The sequence below is a fragment of the Pogona vitticeps genome, chromosome 1 (genome assembly GCF_051106095.1).
Source record: "Pogona vitticeps strain Pit_001003342236 chromosome 1, PviZW2.1, whole genome shotgun sequence".
NCBI lineage: Eukaryota > Metazoa > Chordata > Lepidosauria > Squamata > Agamidae > Pogona > Pogona vitticeps.
In genome coordinates this window covers 257,584,817-257,606,517 of record NC_135783.1, presented here as the reverse complement: position 1 = coordinate 257,606,517, position 21,701 = coordinate 257,584,817, and the positions used below count along the sequence as shown (strand labels likewise).

Sequence of the window (21,701 nt, the reverse complement as noted above, 5' to 3'; positions counted from 1 at the left end):
TGACTGCTACACTTGGCATCTTGTTTCTTGAGGACTGGAGTGTATATTGAAATTTTCAAGTCTGTTGATTGTTGTTTTGTTTTTCATATTTGTTGAGATATTCCTGTTAGGATTTTGACAGATTCATTCTTTCTGGCTTGAAATAGTTCTTTCACTATCCTATCTACCCCTGGTGATTTATTTCTTCCCAGTGCTTTCAGAGAAGCTTTCATTCCACTTTCTATAATTACAGGTTCTTCCTCATAGGACTCTTCTTCAATGGAGTCTGTCATCCTTTTATCTCTTTTGTATGAGTCTTCAGTATACTATTTCCACCTTTTATTTATTTTCTCGTAGTCAGACAGTGTTGTTCTCTGGTTATTCAGCATTCCTAATCTAGTCTTAAATTTCCCTTTGATTGCTTGGATCTTCTGAAAGAGATCTCTTGTTTTTCCCCTTTTCTTGTTCTGCTCAACTTCTTTGCACTGGTTAGTGCAATAGTTCTCTTTGTCTCTACACGTGAGATTCTTCTGGTTCATGGGCAGTTGAACTTAGCAATGCAAAACTGTTCCTTTTGTGGACTTTAAATTCATCAGGAATATTGTTTAAATTGTTCATAAACAAGTTTATGAACAAGAAAGTTATTTTTATTGTAACACAATAGGTATTGTTCAAATAAAAAATAAAAAAGGAATAATGTTTAAATTATATTTTGACACTATGATTCTTTTAGTGTTCTTTTCCAGCTTTACTCCAATGTTGGATATTAACAGTACATGACCAGAACCACAGTCTGGTCCTGTTCTTGTTTTAACAGAAAAAAGACAGCTTCTCCATCTCCTGCTTCCAATTACACAGTCTATTTGATTTCATCTGGTGAGGTCCACATGTACAATTGTCTGTTCGGCTGCTTGTAGCATGTATTTGCAACAAACAGATTTTTGGATTCATTGTCCGGCTTTGTTTCTGTTCTCTAGACCAAACTTTCCAACATCATTTGGTTCTGCTTTGTTTCCTTCCTTTGGCTTAGAGTCACTTATGATTATAACAAAGTCTTGTTTGATATGTGATCAATTTCCTTCTGAATTCTTGCACTAAAACTTTCAATTTCATCTTCTTCAGCATCTTACAACAATGTAATTGGAGCATACATTGAATGATGGTAATGTTGATAGGTTTTCCATAGAGTTAATATTATCCAGCATTACCCAATCAGACTTTATGTTATAGCCCCTAACTGCCTATGCTACATCTTGTCTCAGTATTAGAGCCACTCCATTTCTTCTGAGTTTGTCATTTCCAGAATAAGACTATTTGTAGCAGTCTGACTGAAAATATCTGCTTCCAGTTCATTTTAATTCACTGACACTAAGCAATGCAACATTTGAACATTCCATGTATTGCTTCATGATTTCCAGTTTATCCTGCATCAAATTTGTCATGTCCCATGTTCCACTTGTATGTGTTGTGCATGGGAGGCAGTCTCACGGTTCAATAGCCATTAAATATTTTATGTTTTCAATAGAAAAACTAGACTAAATTGTTAATGTGACACTTCTTTTCTTTTAGTTACACTTTCCAGGTCGTTCAAGGAAATGCAGACATCTTTTGGAAATTTCAGCGCTACAATTTGATTGTCGAATATCACGGTCGCCCTGCCTTTCCCCCTCCTTTTATCATTATTGACCACATTAAGCTGTTTCTTAGATGCATTTTTAAGAAGATGGACCACAAAAAAGAATATTTAGGTAAGCTCTACATTAAAAGATAATAGGTAAAAGATGTTTGAAACAGTATGATACAGATTCACACATGCAGGATGATTCACAAATATGGCTGCAGTCCTCTTGGAGAAGCTGCATGGTATAATGCTGATGATGCCATCAACAGGCTACATAAATACTTAATTTAATTCTACCTAGCCCCCACCCAGGTTCTGAGGCTCCTTAGGGTTCCCTTTCAATCTGGGGAAGTCTTTTGGACCTGAGTGAGGAATCTTTAATATCTGAAAATCACCAATACTGGTGGTTTTTATAATATTTAAGGTCTTCCCTGACCTAAATGACTGAAAATTACTTTTCAAAATTGGTTCTGTGTATTGTACTTAAATATTGCTCCTGTGTAATTAATTCTGATTTCATTACTGAAGGAGATGGCAATAATATTAGACATTACTGCTATATATTCTAAAAACTGAGGATCATTATGAAAGCTGGCTTGAGTGAAACTGATTGGTTGCATGGCAAACCCAAATAGCTAGGCTCTGCTCTACCGGTGTATTCTTCCATATGTGCCTGGGCATGCCCCTTGCCATCACCCAGCCAAGATATAAATATTTGGATCCTTTCTCTTTTGTAGAACGAGATCTGCCAGAAGGCCTGGATCAAAAAATCATAACATGGGAAATGCTAGAAAAGGAAAACTACCTGGCAAATCTGGAAACAAAGAGAAAAGAAAGCAATGAAGAAATGCTAAAGAAAATGGCAGACAAGTAAGTGCCTGGTTCAAGACGTCTGCAGCTATAGTTTGATGCTTGTTGCAGACTGTAATGTGTTGGGGATGGGAAGAAAACACCCGGTACTCTATCAGTATATGTGGAACTAAGCAGGAGGGTTAGGAAAGCAGACAAGAAGAGAAGGTAGTGGCCCACCAGGAAAGCCCACATTAAGTGACTCCCCATTGCCCAACAACAATATATAGAGAGAGACACAGCAGAAGGGCAGGTAAAGTGGGAGTTTAAATAAAGTTATTTTCTTAATGTAACTCCTGCTTAATTCTTAATAGCAAGAAACAGAATTAAAAGACACCGCTTGTCCCACCTCATGTTTGCACGTTGTACTGCATGAAATGCCCCCCCCCCCCCGTCTTGCTCCAATACTGGATTATTCCCCAGTCCACCATTTTTGGTTTTATATGTTCATTATTTTAATTCTGTTTGTATATATTATGTTCTTTTTTGGAAGCTGCCCAGAGTAGTGGCTTGTCCACTAAATGGGCAGGGTATAGGTCAAAACAAATAAAATAAAATCAGATCAAAATGTAAAAACAAACTAGCACAAGCTTCCTAGCCAAAACCATGCCTGTCTGTTTAGTAAACACCCGTATGTCTGTGATGCAGGGACCGATTAGTAAATTCTGCAGCTCTCTAAAGCGATAGCTGAGGTACTGCAAAATATGACACAATTACTTGGAAAATAGCCTTTGTGTAAAAAAGAAAAAAAACCTATAGGAACACACCATCACATTAATTCAAGCCTTTTTCTCTGCAAATCTCTTGGACCATATATTTATAAATGTAAAAGTCACAAGTTCTTAATTGGTGGTCCCTGACTCAGACTCTGAATGAATCATCCAATGGAACCAGCACATGGAGGCCACTGGAGGATTTGCAACATGGCAGGAGTTGTTTCATAAGTGGTTGTATAAATGTGGATGTAGGCATATGACCACTTACAGATGGCATGCTTATACAGTAATTGCACATAATAAAGGGATGGAAAATAGCAGGTACAAACACTTGGGCCTCACGAGTGGACTAGGCAGATGTGAGTTGTGCCTGAAGATGGGTAGATGGGTGTCTTTCGCACTTATGCACATTAACTGATGTGCTTTGAAGAAAAAGATTTTAATCCCTACTACTTTTCCCAGTATCTGATCCTGTGCAATAAAACCAAAGGATAATGTCTCAAATATATCTCATACTCTAATCCATGTATGGTCCAAGGCAAAGACTCTTTTATTGTCACAGTTCCTTCACTTTTCCCCCCTAACAAAACAGGGTGAACAATCTTTCAAAGAATTTTAGTGGTCTGAAAGAACAAGAAAAACGACTTAAATCACTGGAATCACAAGTAAGAATTCTACTCTCTGTCTCTTTCAGCCACATTCCTATACACTAAAATGTTTAGTGCATGATAAATTGCATGTTTCTCATATACGTAGCATATTTTAAAAAGCTTACATGGACAAAATTGTACTTGTTTCTTTCATTAGAAATTAAGCCTTTATCACCTACTATCTGCTCAAAGATTTTCTCCTGTCTTGTTTAATAAAAAATTATTTAACTACCTTTTAGTGGAGGATAAATTATAGTTTTTAACTACAGATTTCACTGACCATGACAGATAACGTACAGCAAAAACTATCTCCCTGTCACTCACACCAACATTTTTGTTCCTTTCACACAATCAACTCTTCCTTTGAATCTTTCTGGTGGGGAAACTAATATAATTTTTGTTTTGTCTTCATTTCCTGTTTATAATCTTGCTAGGGATTATTAACCCCACCCAGTTCCTGTTAATGTTTAAATAAGAGTGCGGATACATCAATTTGCCTTTTAAATCTTATTTCATCCAAAAGGTACTTCAGTTCTGTATGCCACCACAGAGTGCTCTATGACCCGACAGAAGGGTTGAGGACAAACATTAACAGTACAAACCTGCCCTCTATTCAGAAACAAATCTCTTTGAGTTCAACAAATTACTTCCACCTAGAGATGGGGACGAAGCGCTAAAATGGTGCTTCATCTTGGTTCATGGGTCGTCAAACCTGATGACCCACAAACCACGAATTGCCCATTAGTGACCTGAGGAACAATGAATGAATTCACCATTCATCAGGTCAATATATAAAAATATATACTTGCTTTCTCTCCTATGGCTATGCCCCACGAGGTATAGCAAGAGCTTTGATCCCTTTTCCCCTCCTCTTGCTATGCCCCACGGGACATAACAAGAGGAAGGAAAGCAGGGATCAAAGTGATTGCGCAGGCACTGCTGCAGAATTGATTTAATCCCTCTTTGATCTCAAAGCAATCCCACAGCACATTCATCTCTTTCCCCCTCCTCTTGCTAAGCCCCACGGGACATAGCAAGAGGAAGGAAAGCAGGGATCAAAGTGTTCGCGCAGCCACGGCTGCAAAATTGCTTTGATCCCTCTTTGATCTCTCCCCCCCTCTTCTTATGCAGTACAAGCATAGGAAAAGGAAGAAAGGGGAGCCAAGCCATCCCCAGCCCTGGGGGTGGGATTCCCTTCGGACAGGCTTTAGCAAGCCACCTGGAGGAAAAACCCTTCTCTGCTTATGCCCCCGAGGAACAGCTGATCCACTGTGGCATAAGCAGATAGGGAACGAAGGGACAAATATAAAAGGGTTATATTGATTGCTTCATATTTGTTGGGGTCTCTGGATCCCAAGAATACAAAGCAACGAATATCTGACAAATCAGGGATAATTAATGAATATCCTGTTTCGCTTTTATATTCATCCCCATGTCTGCTTCCAGCTAATGTGTAACTGTAACCTCAGGGAAATAAACTTTGCTGCAGATTAGTAAGTATTGTCTTTAAAGTACAGTGGTGCCTCGCTTAACGGGCACTCCGTTTGACGACGAAATTGCTAGACGTCGATGTTTTTGCGATCGCAAAAGTGATCGCAAAACGATGTTCCCTATGGGGGAATTTCGCTTTGCGATGATCAGTTCCCTGCTTCAGGAACCAATCATTGCAAAGCGATTATTTTCGGCCAGCTGATCAGCAATTTCAAAATGGCCACCGGGTAAACAAAATGGCCGCCCGCTCTTTTCTGGCATGGATTCCTCATGCAAAAATGGCCGCGCTAAGGAGGATCTTTGCTGGACGCTGAGTTTCAAGCCCCTAGGAATGCATTAATTGGGTTTTAATGCGTTTCTATGGGCTTTTAAAAATCGCATTACATTTTCGTTTTACACCGATTTCGCTGGAACAAATTAACGTTGTAATGCGAGGCACCACTGTATTGCTACCTAAGTCCATATGAATAGCTTTAATAAACTGTACCACTGCTGTAACACAAATGCTATGTTTGTGTAGTAAACACTTTTGCCTTCAGATACCTCTTTTTGGTAATAACATGTTGTGAATGGCAATGAAAAATGTACTAATGTTGAAACAATTTACTTTGTAGATTAGCTACTGCACAGCTATCCTTTCATCGATGGCAGATACCTTAACCAAGAACAGCTTATTTTCCAACACACCGACTCTGAACTATGCGTGTGAGTAACATGGAAACAATCATATAAAAATATTATTTTTTAGAGAACAAGAGAAAGTTAAACAGTAGATTATGCAGTAATAGCCATAAATCCCAGGAAACACTACTTGCCACTCTAATTTATCAGAACTTTGTCAAGGGTCAAGTCTCTGTAGGCTTCCTTCAGTCTCGAGAGACTATGGTAACGTGCTCTGAATAAAAGGTCTTGGAACACTGTCTAGTGTGGCTGAGAAGGCCAATTCGAGAGTGACAATCCCTTCCACACTGAAATACAATCTATCCCGTCCAGCTCGATTTTACTGGTTTTGGGAGTGCCTCTTTGGCTCAGCCTGCAACAAGTGCCTCTTCAAACTGGGAGAGGCCATGCTGTACTGCCGGCCTCCAGGCTAAACGCTCAGATGTCAGAGTTTCCCATCTGTTGAGGTCCATTCCTAAGGCCTTCAGATCCCGCTTGCAGATATCCTTGTATCACAGCTGTGGTCTCCCTCTGGGGCAATTTCCCTGCACTAATTCTCCATACAGGAGATATTTAGGAATCTGACCGTCAGCCATTCTCATGAATGGTCAAGACCCTTTCCTTTTTCTCCTCAATGTAATAACTGAATTATCATGTCTATCCATAGCTTCATCAAATGAATAAACGTCTTTGCTAAATCCAGTGCATCCCTTCTTAGACTGCTGCAGAAAAGCCCATGTCAATGTTTTCCTCAACTGGCATGTTTCTTACTTAACAGAGGAAAAAGAATGGTAAACAACAAGGCCAAAAGTCCAGGAAATGCAAGAAGCCAGGAAAGGCGGCATCACTTATATGCAAAACTCACGTCTATGCAATATAACAAGTGACCAGCTCACAACAGTGGCAATTAGTCAGGTTCTCTTCTAACTAGGCCGGTTTAACAACTGTAGTAAGAAAGAAGCCTACACTTCCTCAAGTAGCTGATGACTCCGCTTTCCATAGTTTTTTGTCTACTTTAAACATTCTCCCCACACACATACATTTGATACAGTAGGCTCTAATCCAGTGCTTCCTAACTTTGGGTAACTGAGGTATTCTTGGATTGCAATTTCCCAGAAGCCTGTACCACCAACTATACTAGTCAGGGTTTCTGGGAGTTGCAGTCGAAAAACACCAAGGTTGGGAACCACTTCCCCAGTCTATAAACTCTTATGCTGCAGCCTAAAACACTACAACCCAATAGATCTTTGGAATGAGTGAGAAATAGAATTCCATCACATATATACCCTGTTTCCCCAAAAATAAGACCTAACCTGAAAATAAGCCCTAGTATGGTTTTTCAGGATGCTTATAAGCCCTACCCCAAAAATAAGCCCCAGTTGAAAGCCCACCCTCCACCGTTGAGCAGCAACCAGAAGATGAAATGACTGTATTAAATAAATGCAGATTGTACATGGAAAAATAAAAAAATAAAAGATCCCTTGAAAATAAGCCCGAGTGCATTTTTTGAGCAAAAATTAATATAAGACCCTGTCTTATTTTCAGGGAAATATGGTATATATATCTTTTGCATTCTTTGCGTGTCATGTTGTTCACATGTGTGTGTGTGTGTGTGTGCGTGTACGTGTACAACATAACATGCAAAGGATGCAAAAGAACTCTGGGTGGTACCCCCCCCTTTTTTTTACAGAAAGCCAAAAATAGCTTAATAGGATGCTAAAGAAACAGCTTTGTAACTATTTACTTAAAATGAAAGTTTCTCTTGTACTTGTTGATTTAACCAGTGTTTTCATTCTCAAAATTTTCGTAGGTTTCATAAACACAGGCACAGAACCAACGGCTGCAACAGAAAGCAGTGAAGATGGTACAAATCAGTTTGAAGACAACCTGATGTATATTGATAACTAACCCTCGTAGCAAATTAAAACATTTTATGGGGTTTTATTTGACTGTTTAGTATACTTGAGGCCATCTTCAATTGTAGAAGATATTTTCATTTAATGACAAAAGAAATGCTATTAATTATATACAGCCTGCCTGAATTTAGCATGCATACAGTTTATTAGTCTTATGTGCTTTAACTCTGATGTCATTGAACCAACTACTTCTCAGCAGGCTAAGTTAATTTCTGCTGATGCTTTATTTCTTAACTTTGCCCCACACATACATTTCCAGGAGTGTGAAAATTCACTCATGTTCAAGTCATCCCAAACCCTATCAAGAACAGTAATCAGAACGTGTCCGAAATTCTTTAGTGTATTAATGCTCTTTCCTAAAGGTACACAACTACCATTTGATCAAATTCGATACAGTACTGCATAAATTGAATCCAATCTATCCAAAGAGATTTGGAGATGGCCTAAATCAAGCTGTACTTTGGTTTCTGCAAATATTTGTATGTTTCTGGATTGGGAGGGGAAAAATAGGAAAATAACCTGGGGCTGTTGGGATGCTGTGGCGCTTCTTCAACTTTGGGAACATGATGGACTCGCTTGTATGCAAAGCCCTGACCAGCTTGCTTGCTCTTTCACCCCAGGGAGCCATGCTCAAGGAAAATATGTGCCGAGATGTCTGAAAGTTACCAGCTTCATACCTCAGTCAGTATCCAGGCTTTACTCCCATCTGCCCAGCTACGGTCTATTCCAAAACAGAGAGCTCCATATCTGACACTCATCCACTCTCGAATATACACAGCACTCACAGAAGGAAAAAAAGAATGATTCTGCAAATAGTACCCAGCATTAGACATTTAAAAAAAGTCATAATAAGTAAAAAATAGTGGTGGTTAAGTGGGGAAGATAGTCTTTAGCACTACTTTGATGCATCCAATCAAAGCTCACTCAAGAAAATATGTATCATCTCACATTTACACCCACTCTCAGCCCAAAGTATAATTGAGACTCGGTGTAGCCACCTGAAACGAAAAACAAAATTGCAGAACAAAGTCAGCCTTTTAAAAAAGTGCTCTTCTTCTCAGCCATGCCTGGATGCAAAATAGTTGCTCAGGCAGTGTCCCCTGAGGTTGATCTGAGCACTGCCCAGGGTGCAACAGCTGGCATTTTTAGGTGGCTTTGCCTTTCATGGGGACCTCAGTTGCCAGTCTTTCTGCTTTGGCACTTCTATAATTTGTTATTGCAACTCACCCTCTGTATATTTTTCAGACTTCAGCATTTTTACACTCCCAAAATGACTTGTAACGGTGACTTAACCAGTCTGTGTGTGACTGGTTTTTTTTTTTTAATTGCTCTGTATCTGCTCCTATAAGATGCAAGTATATTTGCTTTGTCTTGCTTGGAGACTTTTTCATGTACTGCCACTCTTTTCTGCTTTCCTGTTTATGCTGTTCCTCTTAATCTTGGCTCCATAGGCCTAACTGCAAACCAATGTTAGTTCTACCTAGAGCAGACCCACTGAAATCAATGGGGCTTTCATAAATGGTAACCAAGAAGTCCCTTTCACTTTGATGCCTGTTAAAATTGGGACTAACATAAAATGCATTCCACATGGTTTCACTGATATAGTTCCCAAATTATTATTACTCCATGTTCATAACAAAAGCACTTGTCATACAACACCAACTACCCTTGGTTTTTAAAAAGCATTTGAAGTGTTTCAACCTACATGTATATGAAATAGTATAAATTGTCTCCCAAGGGTATAAATTCTAATAACTGAATTAAACCTAGGGCTTTATTTTTGCACATATATGCATAACGATTTGAGAAAATACATGTATCCCATGTATATATGGCATTCTATTCATTCTTACAATTTTTGCATATATTCCTGGGATTCTGAACAGAAGCATCTGTTCATTAAGAACAGAAAGTACTGTAGTAGGAAACAAATTTGATTTAAACACTTGCTAGTACCAGTGGGGTCTCTACTTAAGAACTTAATCCGTATTGGAAGGTGGTTCTCAAGCTGAAAAGTTCTTATGTTGAATCTGCATTTCCCATAGGAACGCATTGAAAACCATTTAATCCGTATCTGCTCTTTTCCGTCCATAGAAACTACAGTGGAACCTCTACTTAAGAACTTAATCCATTTTGGAATGGTGTTCTTAAGTTGAAACATTCTTAAGTTGATGCAAAATTTCCCATAGGAATGGACTGAAAACCAATTAATCCGTTCTGGCTGTTTTTTTGTTATGTAGAGGTGTGTTCGTACATTGAAGCATTAGTTCCCATAGGAACTAATGCAAAGCTGGTTAATACGTACTTTACCACTAGGGGGAGAATTTTTTTTTAACCTAAGATGACCTAAGGTTAAAAAAAGATCAGGAAAGGTTTTTTTCCTGTTCTTATCTTGGATTTCTGTTCTCAAGTAGAAGCAAAATTTAGCAAATGGAGCTGTTCTTAAGTTGGATTGTTCTTAAGTAGAGACGTTCTTAAGTAGAGACCCCACTGTATTAGGTATTCTAACTACTAGTATATAGGACATTGAATTTGTGTGTATGAACATATTAGAAAATCAGTATGATTTCGTGGAATAACATTGCTTTGCAAATAAACCATTGTGCTATTTAAGAAAGAACTTTCCATACACAGTACTGTATACTACTTTCAGTATATATTACACTGAAATACTACTACTACCATTAGCACTATTTTCTATCATCATTTTTTACATACAGTACTTAATTTGTTTGCATAAGGCCTCCTGCAGGGAAAAAGTACAGTACATGTTGCCACATTATTTCTGGTAATCCTCCTTATCAACTTCAGCATAACAAGCTGAGGAGCAAGTCTTTTCAGCACAGATATTGGGACAGACAAAAATGCTTCACCTGATGCATCTGTGATAAGTCATGCAAATGTTATGCCTATCAAGGGTGGGGGAACTGTAACCCTGCTTCCCTACACCCCTAGTAAACAACAGCCAAGGACAATAGAAGGAAACAAATGAAACAAAATTACCATCAAAGGAGACACAACCAAAGATAGGCTTCATGTTATAAAACAAGTAGCTTTTGACACCCCCCCCTTAACTCCTTTAACCAAACCTCTGGGGGATGACAGCAGGTCATATGAAGGTAACAAGAATTCTGGGTATAGAAGAACAGGTTACTTTGAAATAATTTGCTAGGCAAGAGCAACTGAAGTCTCTCAGTGAGCCATCAGATAAGTTATGACTCTTAGAGCCACTGGCATTCAGCTGAAAGGGCTCTTGATAATGACTTTACTCCTGCCTTAAAATTACTTGTTTTGAGATCCAGTTGTAAACTTGTGACAAGAATTTGTTCAGCACCAAAATTAATTTTTCGGGATTCTGCTTTTTTCATCTAATGCTTTTACTAGTAAAATTAAACAAAGTGGGAGGCAGTTATTTTTTTATTTGCTACCGTGTGTTCTCCCCCACCAAGTGTGTATAAATATGTTAATTCTGATGTGAATCCTGTAAGAGAAAACTTACTGTTTTAGATGGCACTTCTATAATTTTATTTCACAGCTAAAGTTCAACTTATTTTGCTATGAATGATTGCCATCATAAGGCAGAAAAAATGCTGAAAATTACAGAGAGAAAATGTGGAAGCTCTGGAGCTCCCTTCCTCAGATAAACATTAAAAACTGTCACATTTCTCCTACAAGATCCAGTCTGATTAAACCTGGCATGATGTTCAGGTTAAGAGGTTTCAGAATATATTTTATAGTGATACTTTTAATTTAATTGTTTGGAAATTATTGTGCCCAGAAACAGATCAGCAGCCCACAGTTACGCATGCCAAATTTGTCATTATTGTTTGGTGGCTTCAGTAGGGTCTTATGCAATAAAATTGGCTATAAAAACTGTGTGCTGTCAAGTCAATACTGATTTATGACAATACTTTTCAGGGTTTTCTAGGTAGAGGCTTCATCCTTATTTGATATTTAGCACTTCTATATGCCTGAACTCTTGGCAAACAGATTGGTTGTGGCAAAGGGAGAGGAAGTAACACCTCCAAGTGAGCCTGAATGATTACAGTCAATGAAGTATAGCTTAGCAGAAAAACAGATCAACAATTCTCAATGTTGCTTTTTTACAAGCTGAAGCATCTTGATTGTGATAAGAGGAGAGACAAGTGGAAATGTTTATTGGTGTAATGAACAGAATGAGATGGGGAGAGAAATATACTTGCCAAGTCCTAACAGATACAGCCAGTTGCTACAGCAAACAACTAGGAAACAAAGCAAGCAACAATTCAAAATTTTATTCACATCAAAACTACAAAAAGAATCTTATGGTAGATTTCTTCAAAAGCCCATTACTTTACAAACACAGTACACTGATGTGAAATCACTGTACACTACTTACAGAAACAACACTTGGATATGCAGGTGGATACATTACAGTTGCAAGAAAAGATACTGTTATTTGCTGTTGAGAATTCTAGTCCCAGACTTGCCATATAGACACATCTTTTAAAGTCATCTCCCAACACATCTAAGTTTGGTTTTCAAACAATGCATATCATTTTTTAAAAAAACAAGACAACACCTTGTACAATGTGTGTCTATCTTCTGCCTTGTATCACCAAACCACATGGCTTCTTAAAGGCGATACTTTTAGTTTCACTATAGTGGAAATGTATATGTTCAGCTTTTGGTGCCTAACTACATAGATACCAAGACTGATCTTGCACCACACACAGACGTTTGTCCATCATGAGTGATGCAGATTATTTAAAATGGCATTCCATACTGAATATTTAGTATGCTCACTATGGGATACCATTCAAAAGATTTTTGCATGAAAGACTGAGCAAAACAATCTCTCTCCCAAATCTGAACTCAGTAAAATTAAATTATTTGTTCCACATCTTAAAAAAAATCCTACCTTTTCTCCCATGCAGAATCGTCAAAGTCTAGAGATTTTTCGGAAAAAGTAAGTGGAACACATAAGTATTTTAATCACAGCTCCAAGTATGCTAAACAAAATAAGCTATTTGCTAAAACCCATGCAAACAATCAAGGAAACACCTCTAGGAAGACATCAGAATAATTTATGCAGATTTTATGACTCTTCTTCATCTTCATCATGGCTAGTTTTGGGTCGAAAATGTTTCCTGTTCCTTTTCTTGCTACCATGGAATCCCTCGGCTCCCATTCCCTTTTCTTCACTTGCCTCAGAAGAATCAGTGTCAACTCTGTTTTGAATATTTGGCTCCTCCAAGTTCAGCTGCTTCCAATCCTCCAGTTCCTTTGCATCATTGTCGGAGGGATTTCCCCCCTCATCCTGAGTGCTTGGCTTCTTTGGAGATTTCCCTTTTAGCTCCTGGTCTGTATCAATTAGCTTGTTTTCTTCATCCTCCTGTGCATGTGGCCTTTTCCTTTCTGATCTATATAAAGATGTTTTTGTGGGTTTGGTAAAGACGATCCTGCTTGCACCAGAGCTGGAGGCATCTTGATTGAAAGATGGAGTATACCTTTCAGGGCAGGGTGAAGTTTGTTCTTCTTTGCTTTTCTTCAAGCCCTCCAGGAACTCCATGGCAATTGATCTGTTGGTTTTCTCACTAGACTCTGAAACATCATCCAAGCTATACTTGGTCCAGCGTTCTGGGTGTGTCACGTAGTCAGGAACAGATGGGGGTCCTTTAAGAGATGGGGGTGGTTTATTTTGCCTTCCCAGGCTTTCTATAGACATCTTGTTAGAAATGTTGGGTGGAGGCAGAGGGCGCTTAAACCTTCCATCAATGACATTGTCTTCAGCCATGGAGGGCACCGTTCGCTTGGCTGCCCCTTCCAGACAGTCAAAAATGCTTTGGCTGCGTTGCGAAAAACTCGAACTCATGCCTTTAAGATGAAAAGGCTGGACGGGTGATTTTCGGTCACTGTGGAGAAAGTCACCATTTTCATCTGACCTCTTCCCCCTGTTATCCAGGGAAAGGGGCTCCTCAGGAGATACAGTACCAGCTTCAATGTCATCTGCAAATGTTAAGTCCTCGGAATCTGAATCACTCAAGGAAACTGTATCTGAGGGAAGGACACCCTCATAATCTGTAGCCCCAGCAACCTCAATACCCAGAAAGGGTTCACCTGTGGATTTGTCTCCCATCTCTGGATCAGTTATACTCAGCTGCCTTAGATTTCGTTGTAGGCTATTAGGTTTTCTCGTCCAGGTTGTTTACAGCCTACAATAAAAAGAAACAATTAAATTCAGTTGTGAAAAGGATGTTACACGGCAGTAGTTCTGGTCCTTCATTGTAGGCTTCAAAGTGGAATCTTTGCAATACAAAGAAAGAGAAAAAGAAAACATCATGGGAGGCCCATTGTAGTCTAAACTAAATATTTTGGAGTTCACTTTATTTTTGTAATATTCAGCCACTATAATGGCTAAGTGCTACTCATTATTATGGTCCTCGTCTTTGATGTGACACGGGAAAATTTTCAAAACACAATACTATTCCTACCTAGTATGTAACATTTAGAATTTTGTAAAACACCACATAGGCTACACAGCCCAATCATGGTGCAATGAAATATACCAAATACTCTCAGCTGAGCATAGATCTCGGTCTCTGAATAAATATAAGATATTATACCTCATTTGAAAGCTAAGGTTATGATCATATTCTGTCAAACCATTTAAGTGTCAATTGTTTGATTTGTCTGGGCTGCCATACAGTGAGGCATCTACGATCTTGCTGTACAAGCCATAATATCTCAGTGGTAATCACTGCTTGAGCAGTGGCAATTCCACATTACTACCCCAGCACAGCTTTTTGTCCTGTTGTTTCAACAGGATGTCCTGCTTCAGAAAAAAAGTGTGCCTTTTTCTGAATGTACAATTGAACCATCTATTTGATAAGCACTCCCACTAATTATGGACCACAACGAATTAGCAGTCCTCATTAAAGCAGTCCTCAATTGATGGGTCTTGCCTACATTTTGATTTTCTCTTCAGCAAGTAATTCAACAGCTGACTGGATAGGTCACTCAGTGAGATAGAATACCTGGCAGCAAGGGCTGTCAGTTCAATTCTCCTCTGTACCTACAGGGAAGAGAGCCAGCTACATAGCCTTGGGCCACCTGCACAGTCCCATAGTGCCTCCAGAAGGCAGTACTGGTAAACCACTCCTGCATACTTCATACATGGGAAAACTCTGAGGAGGATTGCCATGAATCAGAAACGAGCTGAAAACACACAATTATTATTAACAGCTCAGTGGGTGTACTACAACTGGGGTTAGCAAATGAATATAAGCCTCCCATTATTACTTATGGGCATACTATTTTGCAAGATGCTAAAATCTACTGGATTTATACAGTACCTCTCTGTATGCCAAATGACAAGTTGTTTGCGGGAGATTTCTCTTGCAAATAACATGCACTATTTCTTTGCTGTGCAAGCACTCCCATATGCTATTTTCCCCCTAAATACATTCACATGCTTAAGAGCACTCCACAGCCCTATAGCAAAGGTTTTCTTGGTCTAGAGAGCGATTTCCCTAGAGGGAAGAATTGTTCTTGACTGAAGCTGCACTGGATCTTGCTTTATGGTGACGGTAAACAGGCATGGAAAAATCTGCTAGCCACTCACCATCCGGAGTCTGAACAAGTATCCCATCCTCTGGGTAATTTAAAGCCACCAAGGTTCTTAGATCTTGTACCCTGGCAGTAAGAGGTTGGACATATCATCAGTGCAAATAAATAACACAAAGCAGTGATTTTTAGTACATCAACAGAATGTGTCCGTTTCACAGACATCACTGCTGATTTTGCAGAGCCATCACCTCACCTACTCAGGTACTGCGTTACTTGACTGAACACAAATGTGTGACTGACAACAGCATTTAAACAGCTACTTTGAAAACAGCAACTAATAAAGACACCACATTAAATTTCATAATTATAAGAATATCACTTTAGGAGAATGGGAAACAAAAAAACCCAATGTCAGTTCAACAGCTTTCTTCTCTTCAGATGCAAAGACAGTGACCACAATCCTTTCTATTAGTTCTCTCAGTGTAAGTGCAGAGGTGTAAACCACAATGGTGAACTGTTGCTACTTAAGGAGTTGCCATTTCTACGATAACACTTAAACTCAGGCAACCTACATATAATGAGAGACATAAGCAGTGATTAAGAAGGCAAATTTTAATGAGGATATTTCCCCAAGTGAGGCTTTAAAATTCCCCACTGGAAGCAAACAAACAAACAAAAATAAAACAACACTTTTAGAAAGAAGACTCACGAGTTATTTGGAGTGATCTGGGTATTATATAATTCAGATAGGATGACTTCTCTCTGACTGGAAAGGTTCCCATCAGAATCTTCCATACTAGTCTTGGTCCCTGTTTTCCCAACTGCGAAAAAGCCAAAGAGTATATTACTTCTCTTCCTTTAACTGGTACTTGTACAGTAATTCAAGTCCCTGTTTAAGTAATACTTAAGATTTGACCCCAAAGTCATGTTTTCTATCAGGTCAAATCAGCAACCCATACTAACAGAGAGGTAGCCTACTAAATGTTGAATGTTTTCTAGTTTATTCAATCAGAACCTCCTTAACTAGTTACTAGAAGGAGCAGCAGAAAAAAAAATCAACAGAAAACAAGACAAATGGCATGATCTGTTTCTTCAGGACAAAGCCATCTATCTGCTCCACTACTGCACAGCCTTCAAGCTGCAGAGTGAGAACAGTCAGAAAAGGTGCCCTCTAGAGTAGACTATAACCACCATAGCAAAAAGCTTTAGACAACACACACCAGTATACAGTACTGTAACTACTGATGAATGGCAGGAAGGCTATGGCATAGCATATCAATTCTGTACAGCATGTGAGGTCAATCCCAGGAATGGACATTCTAAAAGCACTATTCAGACAACTCTTCTGAAATAACTGATTGTTGCCTAGCTGAATATTTCAACAAAACTACAATGTTTCTTCTCTTTCTATGTGAGTTCATTTTAACTAAACTAGCCCAGCAGAGGTGCTTCTCTTTCATACAGAGCTGCTCTCTCTCATTCTCACTTTCAGCCAGCACCATTTCATGTGAGAGGGGGTTTATTCTTTTGAATCTGAGTGCGAGGAAGGTGACCCAGGACAGGATAAAAGGGAGGAAAACATACATATTCTTAATTCCGCCGCCATTCTCTCTGGTGGAATAAAATTGTCTTGGTTTAGATAGAACGACAGAGGAGACAAAGCTACTAGGAGGCCATGCAAGGTTCGACACTCCCGCGTTTTTCAGCATTCGTGGGGGGGGGGTTGAAGGCTTAAAACCGATCGCTGGAGATACTGCCGTCCTCCTGTACCTTAAAAATACGGGAGGAATTAACTTATGGTTAATTAACCTGCCACAAGATGCCGCGATCGGGGGAGGGGGTTAGCCAAATTCACAGGGGAGGGGAACCTATGAAAGAGGGGCCAGCCGTAAGAGTTTCCAAATTCCGGGCGAGCCCGTCTTTCAACAACCAGGGCACGAAGGCCCAAGCCAGAGAGGACGACGCCTCTGTTGCCTTCCTGCCCGACAAGGACCCGCGGCGGCCTGACCCTCGCAAGCCGATTCTGCACCTTCCTCTCGCCCTATCTTGTCCTCCCCCCCCCACAAACTACCCCCGCCCTCTTCCCTCATTAGCGGCTCATTAGCACGAGCGGAGAAGCCAGCTCTTTCCGCCGTTGTTGTAACCACAACAACAACAACGCCGCCGCCTCCACTCGGCCTCCTTACCTCCGCCTGGGTAGCCACGAGCTCACGGCGTCCCTTTTCCCCCGCGACGACTACCCTCGATTTCTGCCGCGGCCTAGCAGCCCCTGCGCAGTTCTCGCGGCGCCTGCTGGGACGGGAAGTTTTTGCTGCCCCTCGCACCGAACTAGAAATGTACGCGAGTTTCCAGCTGTCGGAACTACGTATCCCAGAAGCCATCTCGCAATTTCAAGCGGCACGGAGGACAGCCCTCTTTCTTTCCCGAGGTATCCTGGGAAATGTAGTTGCTGTAAAAAGCGGGGCACCGGCATAAAGTGCGTGTCATAGCCGAGAAAAGAACACAAAGTAGCAAATGCACATGACTTCGGGTACTTTTTCGAATCTCGGGCGCCACTTGCCTGCCTGCAGATAAACGTGCGATAGCCAGGTGGTTGTTAGGCTCTCTTTTTCAGCTTCAGTTTGCTGAGTTTCCCCATCTATACTGTAAAAATGGGGGTCGCACGGATATTAGGATGATTGTTTCTTCCTTCACGCGCTCTGGATGGCCCATGTTTTGGGGGCGAGGAGAAACACAAGTGACATTATTTGAGAGGAGGCAGGAGATTTTCTGATAAGTTATGGCCTCGATAGCAACGTTCTGAATATCGCATAGCTCATTCTAGCGGCATCGGTCCCTTTCCTCCTCATGGGAGGGAGGGAGGGGGGCACGCGGGATGCAGCTTCAAAACCGGACCGGAGGTCCAGTCTGCAGACAAAAGCATCTGTGCCCCTGTATCCCTGTTTGGGGGGGGAAGGAGTGTGTGTGTGGGGGGGGGCGTTTCCATGTTTAATAGCATTTTAAGGGTTTAAGTGTTTTGTTTTCATTCCTTTTTTTAAAAAAATATTGTCAGCCTCCTTGAGGCCCTTCAACAGGATTAAGGTATAAAAATGCAATAAATAAATAAAATTTATTCGGGTGTATGCTGCTCTGTTACGCTTCTGCAAGCTGCTCCCTTTTCTAACACTGTGGACATCTGGTGGCGTGGTACTATATTTAGTCCCAGGGAAGTGTAGGCAGGTTTTAATTCGAGTTGTTTTTTTTTAACCCCCTATTCCCATTTTCCAGTATACGTGTGTATGTATAGGTTGTTTTTTGTGGAGAGCGAGTGAGTGAGAAAGAAGGCGAGACTAACGAAAGCAGAAAAATACAATTTTATGACAAAACGTTTTGGCTTCTGTCTTCTTCGGTTGCTTTCAATAAAGGTGTGCAGTTCCCAAGGTAACAGTTTAAATATACAGAGGCCACAGTATGCTAAAGAAGGTGGAAGCCAAAATGTTTTATTTTGTGGAGTGCGGGTTTCCTGTTTTTCTGTAGACTTGTGTTTCTGCTGTGTTGTGAAGAGCCTCTGTACCAGCATAGGAAAATCCCCCAAATATTTTTTTTTCCTGGCTCAGATCAAACGTTCAGGCAGCATAATTGGTGGTGAACTTCCTGCCCGTTTCCAGTGCAGCTAGTGTGATCAAATGAGAACAAGTGTGATCCCTCTGTGCCAGGAGATGGTGCAGCCAAGGGCACTTTTCAACCTCTTGCCATAACAGGCTTTGTTGCAATTTGTGTGATGAATTGAACACTCCTGTTTTTGTTACATCAAAGCTTTGTACAGTGGTACAGGATTTGTAGAGGTGTCAGAAGACTAGTGCAGTTGCAGGAAAAGGTAACAAGAGGGGCCATGGCAAAAGAATTAGAAAGAACACAAGGGAGAGGTCATAATAACAAGAGGGTTTGGAGCAGAGAGCACATTTGTTCCACAAAGCAATCTTCCTCTCCCCTGCCAATTTGAAATAAGATTACATATACTAAAGGAGTAGCTCATGATCAGAGTTTAAAACAGCTGCATTTAAGTAATGGTTTTCGAATTCCTTCTCAGCTACACTAGATGCTGTCCCAAATCCTCTGTTCAGAGCATGTTACCATAATCTCTCGAAACTGAAGGATGCCTAACCAATCAAGTAATGGCTTGAGAGTTTAGGTCAATTTTTAAAAGGATTCTTAAATACGATCTTGCATGTTTAAAATGTCAATCATTTGTCATCTGAACTTTCCAACATACCCATTTGCCAGAATAGTTGCCTTGCTCCTGACGTGACAAGTTGCAAAATATGTTTAATAATGAAAATGTCAGATTTCAAATCAGTGGGCAGCATAGCCTAAGGTCTGGGGAGCCTGAAGATTTCCTCTCAAATCTCCTTTTAAACATTTTTGGGACAATACAGTGGACCCTCGACTTACAGACGGCTCCAATTACAGACTTTTCGAATTACAGACTTCTCTGGCCGCAAAATTTAGGTTCGACTTGCAGCCTGAGAATCGACATACAGACCAGAAAAAAACAAAAACAAAAATGGAACAAAAACGGCTGGTTACGGATTAATCGGTTTTCAATGCATTGTAGATCAATGGAACCTCGACCTACAGACTTTTCGATCTGCAGCCACCGTTCCAATACGGATTAATTCCGTAAGTCGAGGGTCCACTGTATTCTGCTGGATCCTGTTCACACAACACTCGTGGACCTGGCATAATAAGGTGTCTGCCACTGTAATTGTCCCAAGCAGTTCCATGTTCCCTTCTTCCATATTAGAATCCATGACAGGATGTGTAGTATGTTCAAAAACAGGTGAGTTTATTAATGTGGACAGGTGTAACTGAGATCAACAGTCAGCCCAGATTGCATTTAACTCAGCCCTAATCTCTCTGATATCTACTTCAGAGTCATCTGCGACCTGGAACAACCCTTGAAGTTAAGCTAAAGGCGGGGGTGTGCTTATAGCTAAATTTACTTGACCCTTGATATAATTTCCCCTCTCATCCCTTTATTCACCCTCAGCTGTAGAGTTTGCGGGGTTCCCCTCTAGTGGATGGACCAAGGTGACGGGAGATCGGGAAGGGTCATACTCTCCTTACAGACTCTATTCCTTGGCATCATTCCTGCTGCCCTCACTCTTCCCCAAAGGAGGGTTTCTTTGGAGGCTTGGCATTCCACAGTTATTCTGCCTTGGAAATTCTAAGCTGGATGAGCTCCCTGGTCCAAGGGTCTTTGTATTCCACGGTCTCCCAATCTGCTTTTGGGTCTTTTGGGGAGTTTTGTCACTTCTGCTTCATAAGCTTCCCAACTGAGTTTTTCCATAGAGGAGCTGAAGCAAACTTCTTAGGGAGTAGCAGCCTGCCAATAGTGACGGAGGTGTCCTTGCCCCCCCCCAACAACTATCTTTACATGCAAATGAGCGTTTTGTCATTTCCATCTCTGAAACAGAGATTGTGCAGAGAAGTGTGGGCAATGTGTAATGCTCCTCCCACAAGCAATGGATACTGGTGTTAAGATTCAGTTTTGCGCAAATCTAAATTGGATAGTGACTAAGGAGGCTAATTTTCCTATTTTGACCACTAGTCCAGAGTAATAATCCCCTCCCTCTTTTTTGGTCTATGCTATTTAAGAATAAAACTGGAGTAAGAAATGGGGAAGGAGGATATTTTCAGACTCTACAGACATGATAGAAGCAATGGTAGGTTTCTGTTCCCCTTTTAAACAAAATCTGCTGTTTCACACTTGGAAATACTGGAATCTTGTTGCTTAGTGGAGTGAGTTGCAACTACAGTACTGTAAGTCCATTGAATCCGTGGGGGGTTTGTGTGTTTTGAAACAACAAATAAGCCTCCGCCCACTGATGGGGGCCAAAAGTTAAAAAAAATACTTGGAGTCAATAAGTCTGAAAACAGTTTTTAAATTTGGGGGCCTTTAAACTATCACCCATCGACAGGCAGTGAGCCTGATACAGTTCGCTGGGTTTCGTTAAGAGAAAAAAAGGAACCAGCTAGATGCTACATGACATGTACCCTGTAGTTACAGTAAAAACTTAACATGCACCATATAATTACAATAACTTTGGTTCACAGAATTGGCAGTGTTTTTTTATATACTTCTTTTTGCCCCAAACGTAAGTATGAGTTGGGGAAGACCAGCAAAGAACAGAGGGTGCAACAATTTTCTTTAATCACCATCTTGTCTGAAGTGAGGCAAGCAAACCAGGAAATCCAGAGGCATTGACCCCAAAGGTCTCCTGCCCAGTGT

The 21,701-nt window shown here is 40.4% G+C and overlaps 2 protein-coding genes across 4 annotated transcripts in view; one reads left to right on the top strand and one right to left on the bottom strand.

Moving 5' to 3' along the window:
- The window catches only part of TRPM5 (transient receptor potential cation channel subfamily M member 5), a 79,018-nt gene extending 69,320 nt beyond the window's left edge, over nucleotides 1-9,698 (top strand). The window contains exons 22-26 of the mRNA XM_078387296.1: nucleotides 1,549-1,727; nucleotides 2,338-2,470; nucleotides 3,758-3,830; nucleotides 5,921-6,011; nucleotides 7,777-9,698. Coding sequence (XP_078243422.1) covers nucleotides 1,549-1,727; nucleotides 2,338-2,470; nucleotides 3,758-3,830; nucleotides 5,921-6,011; nucleotides 7,777-7,874 — 574 coding nt within the window. The 3' untranslated portion in view covers nucleotides 7,875-9,698. The remainder of the gene's footprint in view (nucleotides 1-1,548; nucleotides 1,728-2,337; nucleotides 2,471-3,757; nucleotides 3,831-5,920; nucleotides 6,012-7,776) is intronic.
- A 2,443-nt stretch (nucleotides 9,699-12,141) lies between these two features.
- On the bottom strand, nucleotides 12,142-17,773 carry TSSC4 (tumor suppressing subtransferable candidate 4). Of its 3 annotated transcripts, XM_020788794.3 has the most exons (4): nucleotides 17,617-17,773; nucleotides 16,140-16,251; nucleotides 15,486-15,556; nucleotides 12,142-14,076 (listed from the first exon to the last, which is right to left on the bottom strand). In XM_020788794.3, exon 4 carries the CDS (start codon nucleotides 13,998-14,000, stop codon nucleotides 12,960-12,962), a length of 1,041 nt encoding a protein of 346 aa, XP_020644453.3. In that variant the 5' UTR covers nucleotides 14,001-14,076; nucleotides 15,486-15,556; nucleotides 16,140-16,251; nucleotides 17,617-17,773; the 3' UTR covers nucleotides 12,142-12,959. The 3 variants fall into 3 exon arrangements, with proteins under 3 accessions (XP_020644453.3, XP_020644452.3, XP_020644454.3); XM_020788793.3 differs by lacking the exon at nucleotides 15,486-15,556; XM_020788795.3 differs by lacking the exons at nucleotides 15,486-15,556; nucleotides 16,140-16,251 and having other exon boundaries at nucleotides 17,617-17,770.
- Between the last annotated feature and the right edge of the window lie 3,928 nt (nucleotides 17,774-21,701).

What these genes read in the sequence shown, in the direction of transcription:
- TSSC4 (XM_020788794.3), bottom strand. Translation starts at nt 14,000, where the DNA reads ATGGGAGACAAATCCACAGGTGAACCCTTTCTGGGTATTGAGGTTGCT.